At 38.5% G+C, this 12989-nt stretch overlaps 1 protein-coding gene across 2 annotated transcripts in view; it reads left to right on the top strand.

Moving 5' to 3' along the window:
* The window catches only part of METAP1 (methionyl aminopeptidase 1), a 73443-nt gene that overhangs the window by 31704 nt on the left and 28750 nt on the right, over positions 1 to 12989 (top strand). Inside the window, exons 2-4 of one of the 2 annotated variants that reach the window (XM_044224432.1) lie at positions 2576 to 2627; positions 10422 to 10531; positions 11656 to 11716. In XM_044224432.1, coding sequence (XP_044080367.1) covers positions 2576 to 2627; positions 10422 to 10531; positions 11656 to 11716 — 223 coding nt within the window. Of the gene's footprint in view, positions 1 to 2575; positions 2628 to 10418; positions 10532 to 11655; positions 11717 to 12989 lie in introns of both variants that reach the window. The other variant, XM_044224431.1, reaches the window with a different exon arrangement.

Raw genomic sequence — 12989 nt, 5'->3', positions numbered from 1 at the left:
AGTGTGGAGTCTCTGACGCAGGGCTCAAAATCCCATGACCCTGAGATCATGACCAGAGCTGAAATGGGGAGTTAGAGGCTCAACTGACTGAGCCACCCAGGTGCTCCCTTAAAGATAAAATTCTAGAGCTTATAATGGTAGAGCTTAATTGCATCCATGTTTTCTAGTTCTGAGTTTGGTACTAAATAGATGCTTTGAATTGAATATAAACTCTCCCCACGCACCCACACCTACTCATCCATACACAGAAGCAGTGAGAAAGCATGATCTTAGGTAATCCTGGGTTTGTGTTCTTATTCTGCCTGGTGTGATTCTGTTATGTGACAGACAAGTTATTTAGCTGTTTGTGCTTCAGTTTTGTGTAAAATGGGGATAATGCTTTCTGCCTTGCAGGATTTTTCTGAGGATGAAATGAGATACAGGTTTATAGTGCACATAGTAAATGGTAACTTATTTATTATGGCTGTCTTCATATTACAGTTTAATACTGACTTTACCTTTCTTTTCTTAGGCTGAATAGATGTAGTACTGAAGAAGTCACTTAATCCTGTTTCAGTTCTTGGGACTTTTCAGTTAATTACAGTACCTCTTATGGCAGAATCATAGATGTGTGTGTGTGTGTGTTTCAGCCAGTTTCCTGTAACTCCAGGGTGGAGAAAAACTGACCTTTTTGCCGATTGTGAGGGTTTTTGCAGTTTTGCCGGTTGTAAGGGTTTTTGCGGTTTTGTAGTTTGCAGTTTGATAGGGATAACTATTTTCCCTCCTGTATTAGTTTCCTATAGCTGCCATCCCAAATTACCACAAACTTGGTAGCTTAAGACAACACAAACTTATTTTCTCACAGTTCAGTAGGTCAGAAGTCTCTGCATAGATCTCAGGGCTAAAGTCAGGTGTTGGCAGGTTGGCAGCCTTTCTGGAGGCTTTCGGAACTGTTACTTACGCATTGTAGTTTCTAGAGGCTAGTGTCTTGGCTCATGGCCCTTTCCTCCATCTTCAATCCCAGCAGTAACTTCTCTCCAACCTTGCCTCCATCATTCCTTCTTTGATGACTCATGCCTCCCTCTTCCTTAAGGTCAGTTTATTAGCAACTTTAATTCTCCTTTACCTTAGTTGTAACCCAACACATTCACAGGTTCTGTGAATTAGGACATGGCCATTCCTGGCAGTGCCGTTATTCTGCCAACCACATCCCCCATCCTTCCCAAAAGACTGAGCTTAGTTTTAGCTTCAAAATTGAAAAAAAAATCCTTGAATGTTGTGGATACCTTTTTATACATCTGAAGTCTTGGGGTTTAATGTTGCAATAGGAGGTAATAGGTATGACCTGGATTTTCTTAACCTAACAGCTGGCCTGCTGTGGAGGATACAGGGAGAGAAAAGGGGAAGTCGTGAAGATTCTGACACTGGAGGAGCAAACTAACCCCTCAGCCTTTGGATGAACCTTGGGGGAGAGTACCTTTAGCATCACTGGTGTAATGCTAAAGGGGTGCTATCTGTTTTTTCTTAGCTTTTTTTAAAATCCATTACTTACTCTTTTATATTGCAAAGTCAAAACACTTGTAGGATTTTGTGAATTTTCTTTGTATTGATAAGTATTTGTTTGAATAATTTTAAGTCCTTTGAAGGAAATACCATAAAAATGAAAGCATGCTTAAGATCTGTGTCTGGTTCAATTCATTTTTTTTCTAATTTATTAGTTGAGTTGATTATTTGAATTCAATTTATTACTTGAGTTCATTTTCCCAAGACAGTACTTCCTACTGGCATCTGAAATATGTCACAAGAACTTTTTTTCTTAAGTGAAAAGTTGAGTCTTCCTGGTCATTGATCCATTCTGCTCAAAGGTACTCACTGAAACTCCACTGTGTGCTAGCTACTGTGATTGGCTCTCGGGATGTGGGAGTAATCTTGACATAGTCCCTTCCCTTCCTTAGCTTACAGCGTAGGGTTGTCAGCATGGAGAAAACAAAGAGGAGGGTATAGCTAGCCAGGAATCAAACTACTATAAATAATGGAAAAATCTGCAAAATTTTCCTTTTCCCCCCTCTAGTATAGAGTTGATTAATTGGGTTATGGTTCTTTTCAAATACTTCAAAATAATTTGATGACATAAAATTGAAATATAACTGTGACTGCTTTTTTTTTTTTTAAAGCTTTTTTATTTATTTGATAGAGAGAGATCACAGTAGGCAGAGAGGCAGGCAGAGAGAGAGAGTGGAGGAAGCAGGCTCCCTGCTGAACAGAGAGCCCGATGTGGGACTCGATCCCACGATCCTGAGATCATGACCTGAGCCGAAGGCAGCGGCTTAACCCACTGAGCCACCCAGGCGCCCTGTGACTGCTATTTATAATATAGGCTAATGTTTCTACTTATTTCAAGTACTGTAAGTTTAGGCTCCTTTTTGAAGTGAATTTTTAAATAGGTATCATCATTTCTTAAGCCTTCCCAAATACTGGATGTAGTAAAGTCACAGATTTTGACTTGTGCAAAGTGTCCAGTGTCTATTTTTTACATACAGTATTCCTTAAAATGTCTCTGAAGGCCTGACACTAATTTTCATGTTTGCTCTTTCAGGAATGTTTTAAAGGAAGTTGGGCAACTCACAAATTACTGCATAAGAAAGCAAGTAAGTAAAATCTTATATCTCTGTACTATTTGTCTTAGAAATGACTTTTATGCAGAAGACTAGAAATATTCCAGTTCTGAAAGTGTATATTTGTATTTTTAAAATTTTTAAAATTTTTTTAAATTTAATTTTATTTTTTCAGTGTTCCAAGATTCATTGTTTATGCACCACACCCAGTGCTCCATGCAATTCGTGCTCTCCTTAATACCCACCACCAGGTTCAACCATCCCCTCACGCACCTCTCCTTCAAAGCCCTCAGTTTGTTTGTAAGAGTCCACAGTCTCTCTTGGTTTGTCTCCCCCTGATTTCCCCCAACTCACTTCTCCTCTCCATCTCCAGTGTCTTCCGTATTATTCCTTATGCTCCACAAATAAGGAAAACCATATAATAATTGACTTTCTCTTCTTGACTTATTCACTCACCATAATCTCTTCCGGTTCTATCCATGTTGATAAAAAAGTTGGGTATTCATCCTTTCTGATGGAGGCGTAATATTCCATTGTATATGTGGACCATATCTTCTTTATTTATTTGTCTGTTGAAGAACGTCTTGGCTCTTCCCACAGTTAGGCGATTGTGGCCATTGCTGCTATGAACGTTGGGGTACATTTGGTCCTTCTTTCTACTACATCTGTATCTTTGGGGTAAATACCCAGTAGTGCAATTGCAGGGTTATAGGGTAACTCCTTTTTAATTTTTTGAGGCATCTCCACACTGTTTTCCAAAGTGGTTACACCAACTTGCATTCCCAACAGTAGTGTAAAAGAGTTCCCCTTTTTCCACATCTTCAACATTTGTTGTTTCCCGTCCTGTTAATCTTTGCCATGTCATTCTGTTTTGATTTGCATCTCCCTGATGACTAATGATGATGAACATTTTTTCATGTGTCTGTTAGCCATTTGTATGTCTTCTTTTTTTTTTTTTTTTTAAGATTTTATTTACTTATTAGGCAGAGAGGCAGGCAGAGAGAGAGGGGGAAGCAGGCTCCCTGCTGAGCAGAGAGCCCGATGTGGGGCTCGATCCCAGGACCCTGGGATCATGACCTGAGCTGAAAGCAGAGGCCTCATTTGTATGTCTTCTTTGGAGAAGTGTCTGTTCATGTCTTCTGCCCATTTTTATATCAGTTTTTTGAGTGTTGAGTTTGAGTAATTCTTTATATATCTTGGATATCAGCCCGTTATAGTGTCATTTGCAAATAACTTCTCCCATTATGTGGGTTGCCTCCTTGTTTTCTTGACTATTTCCTTTGCTGTGCAAAGCTTTTTTTCTTGAGGAAGTCCCAAAAGTTCATTTTTGCTTTTGTTTCCTTTGTCTCCACGTGTCTTGAAAAAAAATCTTCCAGTTCTGAAAATGTATATTTGAATTTCTGAAAGTGTAATCCCAAGAGCGAGAATTAGGACAAGTTTTAAAATTTTTTATTCTTTGTGGTTTGTAATCATGGAAATAAAATGTGGCTGAGCAGTCTTTTTGTTAATCTTGTATGTAACACAAACACATGAGATGTTTGTTAGGATAGATGGATCTTTCTTGAGCAGTACTTGAGAATGTCCCAATTTTCTGGCACCTGCTTTCCTTTGCTAGAAGTGTTTGAGTGTTGTAGGCAGTGGTACTTGAGCTGTCTGGCTTTTAAATTTAGCCAGATCTCTTGTTTTTGTTTCATTTTCAAAATTTATTACTTTTTTTTTTGGTGTATTAATACTCTTATTTGCAGCTGAATATTTGCAGCTGAATATTCGATTTTTCTTTTTTAAAGTTACTTTCTGAGACACCACAAAGTGAAACTCTTAGCTGTTGCTGTCAGCCACATGGATCTATTACCAATTCACATGACTTTTCCTGCTTTGGCTACTCACTCATCCTGTAAATTCATTTCGTCAGTGGACTGCCTTAAGGGCTTAAGACAATTCGTTGCAGTTACCTGAAAATTGACCAGGGCTTTCTGGTCTTAAAACATTGCCATCTTGATGGATGAAGATTTGGCAGACAACTCATGGTTCTTGGTATAAAGTTTCTGTTTCTCAACCTATTGATCTTGTTCTTTTTAATTCATCAAATTATGTATTTTTTTAAGGAATTTTTGCTGGTTTAATAAACATAGAGAGATTATTTTATATGTATCTATCTTAAAATCTCATTGAGGTCAGTTTAACCACCACTTGAAGGAAAGGGAAATAAAAATGTAAAGACAATCTGTGGTTCCGTAAAGTGAAGTCTACATTGAATGGAAATGCTAGGTTATTGTGGGAGGAAATGTGGTTAGAGATGAGAAAGAAGGATTGTGAATAAATGAGAGTTTAACAAAGCATAAATAACAGGATTCGTTACTTCAGATCAAAGTATAGAGCTTGGTTTAAATGCCATCTAACTTTATTCAGTAATACACTAAGTACTGTATTTCTAATGTGTTAGATATTTTTAGAGCTCTTTGACCAGTTATTAATATTTTATATCCAGGAAGTTAAAAAGTTTAGGGAAGTGAAGGGTTGAGGTGAAATAGTATGGTAGCAAAACAGCTTAGAATGGGTCTCGGCCTGGGTGGCTCAGTGGGTTAAAGCCTCTGCCTTCAGCTCAGGTCATGATCTCAGGGTCTTGGGATTGAGCCCCACATTGGGCTCTCTGCTCAGCAGGGAACCTGCTTCCTCCTCTCTCTCTGCCTGCCTCTCTGCCTACTTGTCATCTCTGTCTGTCAAATAAATAAATAAAATCTTAAAAAAAAAAAAAGAAAATAAAGAATGGGTCTCTTCCCCAGGCGTTTCCTAACATATTGAAGTGTGCGTTTTTCTGTCTTTCTTTCTTTTTAAGATTTTATTTATTTGAGAGAGAGAGAGAGAGAGAGAGAACGAGAATGAGTGGGGGAAGGGGCAGAGGGTGAGGGAGAAGCAGGCTCCTTGCTGGCAGGGAATCCTACATGGGGCAGGATCCCAGGATGCTGGGATCATGACCTGAACCGAAGACGGACGCTTAACTGACTGAGCCACCCAGGTGCCCCACGTGTGTGTGTTTCTTTAATACTGGAGTCCTACAGGAAATGAAGCGCCATTACAACCTATACTCCAAGAGAATTCAACAGCTAAGGTACCCTAAGTAAAAAGATCGTAATTATTATGCTTCAGACTGAAACTTTTTGCATTTTACTCATTGCTCTAGTGTTTACTATGGTGCCATCTTTTAAATGGTGCCCTCTTGGATCTTTGGGGATGGTTTTCTTAGTGGGTGAGCACTGTCTTGATCCCTTTGGGCTGTGCTGGATAGAGACAGCCCTCAGCTGGCCAGCCCTGTATCTTTCATATCCTATTAAATTGAACCCGACTACACCCACTGGGGAGGACAGTCCTAGAGGAGGAAATGGTGTGGGGAGGGTTGGTATCTAGGGCTAAGAGGAGTATCTGGAAAGGGATCAGTAGAAAAGAATATTGGGCTGGCAAGGAACCAGGCATATTAGAACTAGGCATATCTTATTCCAAGAAACAATAGTGAGAGAATATATAGCATGCAGTTCATTTTGTGAAGATGTTATACTCAGCCTTTTTCTTTTTAAGATTTTCTTTCTTTATTTGAGAGAGACAGATGTAGCGAGAGAGAGCAGGAGCAGGGGAGAGAAGGAGAAGCAGGCCTCTCGCCTAGCAGGGAGCCCGATGTGGTACTAGATCCTAGACCCTGGGAGCATGACTTGAGCTGAAGGCAGATGCTTAACTGACTGAGCCACCCAGGCATCCCTCTTTTTCTTAAAACTATAATGTGTACTGATCTGTAATTAAATTCCTGATTTATATTTATATTGGTGCAGGATATTAGTCTGTCATTTGCTTTTAATATTTTTGCCTAGTTTTGGCATGAGAGTAATCCTGGACTCATGAAATGGAAGATGTTCCCTCCTCTTTTTTCTTTTCTAGAAGAGATTGTGTAGAATTGGTATTACTTCTTCTGTAAATATTTGGTAGAATTTACCAGTGAAGCCATCTGGACCTGGAGTTGTTTTGATTGCAGAAGCTAATCAGGCCTTAGGAAAATTTCAAGTGTGAGTTAAAGAAATGACTCAAGGGCAGAATTTACTTTTCATGTGTCCTAGTGAAGAAGACCGGTTAGATTGCAGAGCCCTTAAAGGCACACAGTGTTGACTGTTGCTGGGCACATACTGCCAACATGTATCTCCTGTCAGAATGCACACAGTAGCATTGGCTTTCAGTCTTACCTGTAAAAGTTGTAAATGATAATACAGTAGGTTTTAGTTATTACTGTTTTTAGTTTATCACTGATAAAATCAGTATGTTTCTTTGTCACCTTTGCCTCCAATAAAAGGTAGGAGGAGCACTTTAGAAGTACCTTTTGAATTGCCAAAAGTATGATATGAAAACTCTATTTTTAAAAAAAAACCCAGGGGCACCCGGATGGCTTAGTAGGTTAAGCCTCTCTGTCTTCGGCTCAGGTCATGATCCCAGAGTCCTAAGATTGAGCCCCACATGAGGCTGTCTGCTCAGCAGGGAGCCCGTTTCCCCCTCTCTCTCTGCCTGCCTCTCTGCCTAGTTGTGATGTTGTGATCTCTGTCAAATAAATAAATAAAATCTTAAAAACAAAAACAAACCCGAAACTTTTTTTTTTTTTTTAAAGATTTTATTTATTTATTTGTCAGAGAGAGAGGAGCGAGAGTGAGCACAGGTAGACAGAGTGGCAGGCAGAGGCAGAGGGAGAAGCAGGCTCCCTGCCAGCAAGGAGCCTGATGTGAGACTCGATCCCAGGACTCTGGGATCATGACCTGAGCTGAAGGCAGCTGTTTAACCAACTGAGCCACCCAGGCGTCCCCAAACCCCAAACCTTTAAGTAATTCTTTTTATTCTACTTCTCTATTGCTCCGAACCTAGTATGCTTGATTTTTGGATTGCAGACAGAAGGTGTTACGTAATCATTCAGAACTGGTTCCACCAAGCTTTGTGAGCATGGATTACGTTAAGCCTTACCTCCAAAGTGCTAAAATTATAGGTTTGTTACAAGGATTAAATAAATCCACATCAAGTGCTTAGCATGTGTACAATGCCTAGTAAGTGCTCAACAATTGTTTAATAATTGTCTCTGCAAGAACTGATTCAGGATTGTGAGCAGAAGATCCTGTCCCAGGCAAAGCTGAGATGGGTGCAGTTCTGTATCCGCTGACTAGGAGGGGGCCGCCTGTGCAGGACCTTTTCAAGAGTGAGGCCTGCATGTGCAGTGCTTTGGGTCACACCTTGTGCATACCGGTTACTCTTTGCCGCTACCTGTGCTGTACCTGGCTGGTCTTTTTGCATTGAAATGTTTGAAAGACAGCTACAGAGGTTTATTTACACTGTCCTGTGTTTTCAGTCTTTTGACAAAGACCAATTAGTAAATAGTTTTGTTCCTAACCCCCCAGTACAATTCATGCTTACTAGGTAGACACTGTTAATGTGTCTAGCATTGAGGGTTAGAGCAAACTGATCCTAAAATGTAAACTAACTTACTTTTGAAGTGTCAATTTCCCTAAGTAAATTATACCTGGAGATTAGAAAAGAAATAGCCATCATTCAGTCTTAATTTATTTGGGTAGCTTTGAGTTATGTTATCTGTTGGAGGTCTGCTTTTTTTTTTTTTTAAAGATTTTATTTATTTATTTGAGAGAGACAGAGAGAGAGAGAATGCCTACAAGTAGAGGGGAGGGCAGAGGGAGAGGCAGGCTCCCTACTGAGCAGGGAGCCCTATGTGGGACTGGATCCCAGGACGCTGAGATCATGACCTGAGCTGAAGGCAGATGCTTAATGACTGAGCCACCCAGGCGTCCCTTGGAGGTCTGCTTTTAATTCTCTTTTGAAATTAGACTTTGGAAAGGCCTGAACACAGATCATCAGGAAGCTTTGAAAGATTGCACATCTCTTCTGCTCCTTCCACACTCCCTACAGTATGTCAGACCAAAAAGCCTATATCTTGTTTGCTGTTCTGTCCTAGGTTTCAGGTGAAAATTAATCTTGAAGTTTGTATTTCAGACAAAGCACTTGATGTAACTGATAGCTGAAGCAGGCATCCATTTGCCTGCATTTTGAACTGTTTTCTGAAATGTTTGACTCTGGGGGTAATGAATGGAGTCTGTTTTTGTCCTGGGATGTGTAACAGTTTTCCTATTGACATTCATGTCCTCCGTGGCTTTCTTGAACTCCAGAGGGGAGAAAGATCTCAAAATCAGGAGCATGACAGAGCTTTTCTTTTCCTTTGCTCTTCTTATTCTTATTTTCTAGTCTTACTCTTTTCCATTCCTTTCCTTTATATATAATATTATAATTGCATTCCAAAGTAATGTAACTACTTCGCATTTCTGACCTGTAAAAGTTGTAAATCATACAGTAGATTTTAGGTTGTCACGATTTTTAGTGACAATTACAAATACTTTGCATTTCCAAAGTAATGTGACTGGACTGGCTGTATTTTTGCAGTCTTGTCCATTGTGCTTCAACCACCTTTCAATTCCAGGTTGACCATGGGCTCCGTGGAGAGGGCATTGCCCTGGGAGCCAGCATTGCTACATGTCTCTGCTCTTGTGGGCCATACTGCCTCAGTTTCTTCCTCTATAAAATGAGGAGTCAGTTAGTGTCGATGGTCTTTTTGTTGTTGTTAACTTTAGTCATCATGCTGTATTTGTCATGCCTAGAACTTACTTATCTTATAACTGGAAGTTTATACTTTTGGACCCCCTTCACTCATTTCACCATTCTTCTTTAGCCCAACAAACACTGTGTGAGTCTTTCTGTTCTCCCCAATTTTGGATATTTAGATTGTTTAAAGGGGGGAGTTCTATTTTCCTTGCAGACCTCAGAAATTTTTGTTTGAAATCTGACTTTGATTTGTTTTTTAAATTTTTTAAAAATCTGACTTTCAAAAGCTATGATAGCTTAACGGTAAACAGGAGAAGACCGATGTGCATTGGGAGGTGTTCAGGTTGATTTGGTATAGGATGGATTTGAATTGCTGCTATGTTAAAGTCTTAGGTTACTTTTATTTTACTTGGTGGAGGAGAGGTGCAGTCAAGGTGCTGGCATCAAACAACATTGAGGGTCTCTTCATATGCAAAGAAGTCAGGTGCATTAACATTATGTATTAATAGCTAACCTGGCAAGAGTGAGTGTGTGTGATTCTTAATTTTTCTATCGAGTTTTCAGTAGTTTTCTATTGATTGGTCTCTCCTCTTATCTTTGACTTCCCTACTTTCTTCTATTTCTCCTTTTCTGAAAAAAGGCATATGATGACTATAAAATTTTCAAAACATTCTGAAGTACTAGTCTGAAAGCTACTTGTCAAATAAGTGGGAAATTCTTATTTTTTACTTTAAATTTGGTGTGGAACTATTTAGAGTCTGTTCTTTCAGTAGGAGCACAGAATCCATTTGTAACATCTGCTCTCAGTTGGGAAGTTTTGCCTAGGCTTAAGATTTTATATTTTAAAAAAAATGGGCTTCCTATAAATTGACACTGTGGAGAGAATACATTTAGCATTTTCTTGGAAAAGGAGTTCTCTGAGCTATTCCAGTTTGAAATTGTGTAAAATCTTGGAATATGTTTAGCTTGGGTCTTTTCTCCCAAGACAGTGAGATCTTTGAGCAGTCATAGGGTTGTGAACATAGCAAGAAAGCAGAAGCTTTGATGATTTAGGTTAGGGTGGAAGTTTGTTAGATTTTTATGCCTGGGCTCTGTGGCTTGGTTTCCAAACAAGTGATAGTTCAAGTATTCTTGTCCTCAATAGCTTGACAGCTGAAGTATTTCTTTCTCTTTTTTTCTTGTCTGCCTACCTCCTAGAAGATGAAAAGGCCAAGCGAGAAGTGTCTTCCTGGACTGTAGAAGGTGATATTAACACTGATCCATGGGCAGGCTATCGATATACTGGGAAACTCAGACCACATTACCCACTGGTGAGTAAATAAGGTAATAAAAATTTTACATTCTTTTTTTTTTTTTTAAGGTTTAATTTATTTATTTGAGAGAGAGAGAGAGGGGGAGGATAAGCAGGAGGAGAGGGAGAAGCATACTTCCCACTGAGCAGGGAGCCTGCTGTTGCTAACAGTCTCGATCCCAAGATCCTGAGATCATGAGCTGAGCCAAAGTCAGACACTCAACTGACTGAGGTGCCCAAAATTTTACTTTCCTTTAAAACAATTTTCAGTTTTCTAAAAATGACACATGTGTTTTGTATTAAAGTTATTAATCACACAATCAGGATCAAATTTGCATTCTAGCTCTTTAGCTTTTATGATATCGTACTTGGAATTTAGGATAATAGACAGTCATGGACAAAGCAGAAACAATTCTAAGTGAAAGGCTTAAAAACGTTTTAATCTTTAAAAAATGAGGTAGAATAGATATTTTTTGCCCCGCACAGTAATAGTGTATATTACTATTTTCTTAGTTTTTTTAAAGCAGGATATATATCCACCTTAATTTAGATACAGCTTTTCTGCCACTCCCACCCCTTCCTATGGTTCTTGGCAGGTGGACCTCAAGAATCTTAACCTAGGAATTGACTTACATTGACATCTGTTTGCCATCCTTAAGTATTTAAAAACTCTTTACTGATGGTTTTCTTTTTATCAAAGGAGTGTATCTTTTATTTTTAAATTTGGAAAAATACAAAAAATATGAGAAAATATTTTTAATTCTACCTGCAGAGGTAATGGGAGCGTATTGATGTAGATATACTTTGAGATATTATTTTATTACTGTTTTTGGTTTGCTAGTTTGTTTGGAGCAACATGGGCATGTTGCTGTCCATGTCATCTTAACTTGTCTGTTCTCCTCCTTTTTAAAATATCCTCAGAAAGGGAGTGGCGTTAGCCACTAGGAAAGGAAGGCTTAGTCTTCATGAAATAGATAACGATATTTAAGATGTCATTTAAAACTTGTTTTCCATTTATATTTATGAATGAACTTTTATCTTTAGTGTCTTTTCCCCTACTTTTTATCTTTGTTAGTAAATTTTAATAATGAAAGTTACTTCCAGATTTGAATTGGTTTTAACTAACCTCTTTGATGTTTTTAGATGCCAACAAGGCCGGTGCCAAGCTATATTCAAAGACCAGATTATGCTGATCACCCTTTAGGTAAATTCTGTGCTGATTCTTCATTTTTTAATTTGTGGGCTTGGTGACTACTGCAAAGGAAAGCAGGTGTTTGTTTTGTTTTGTTTTGGGTTTTTTTGGATAGAAATTTTTCAGTGCTGGATTTCCAGTAAATGTAAACATGTTTTTCTGAGACACACTAGAACATTTGCAACAATTAAAGTTTCTTTCCTTCCTTTAGAAATCTACCCAATTCTGAAAACATTGTTTATGTAGCTGCTAGTGGGTACATTTAACATAATGTATTTTGTGTTGTTCTGTCAACTTCTAAATTAAAAAATTGTTTTGATTTTAACATGTCCTCCTACCTTAATTATGTACTATCTATTGAGATAAAAAACAGCTTGTGGAGTCCTTGATTGAATGTCTAACTAAAGACTCTGGGCTGTAGCAGTAATAGAAATAGTAGTCAGGATGATTGATTCTATAACTAGTACTTACTCTTTCATGACTATGTGTCAGGCACCATGCTAAGTTCTTTATGTGTATTCCTTTCTCCATTTAATACTTTGACCACCCCTGAGTTGGGTTTCGTGATCTTCTCCGTTTTATAGACATTGATAGTGAGGCACCCAGAGAAGATAATGTAATTTGTAATGTAATGTAATAATGTAATTTGCAACACAGGTTAGTGAAGCGGTCTGATTGTAGGGCCTACACACATAGCTTCAGCTGGACTGTGTGACATTACTGATTTTTCATGTCTAAAATGTTGAGTATCATCCTTTTTCTGTGGTTTAATCTACTAAGCTAGCTACCTTTGCTTTGGTTTGTTCTCTAAGAAGTGGGAGGTGTATTAACTTCTTATGAATATAATTTTATTTTTTTTTAAAGATTTATTTATTGATTTATCTTAGAGATAGAAAGAGAGAGAGTGCATACAGGCAGTGGGAGGGGTAGAGGGAGAGGGAGAAGAGAATCCACAAGCAGATTCCCTGGCTGAGCACGGAGCCCATTGTAGTGCTCAGGGTCAATGTCCTGAGATCTTGACCTGAGCCAAAAGCTATAGTTGGCTGTTTAATAGACTGAGCCATCCAGGCCAGGCGTCCCATGAATATAATTTTAAAATTTCGTTAAATTCCACAATTTCAGATGAATTGAAGGACAGGACAGTCTGAATGAAAGAACATTGTTAAGGATGTATAATTTCATTACTCTGTACTTAATATACTTGAGTATAGTTTTAATTTGTGTTTTTTAAAAAAAAGACGAGGTAAATTCTAATAGGATAAAATGTTATACAGTGAAAAGTAAG

The sequence above is a fragment of the Neovison vison genome, chromosome 11 (assembly GCF_020171115.1).
Source record: "Neovison vison isolate M4711 chromosome 11, ASM_NN_V1, whole genome shotgun sequence".
In the NCBI taxonomy this organism is placed as follows: domain Eukaryota; kingdom Metazoa; phylum Chordata; class Mammalia; order Carnivora; family Mustelidae; genus Neogale; species Neogale vison.
Note: the sequence above shows the minus strand (reverse complement) of the source record. Positions and strands in the feature narration are given on the sequence as shown.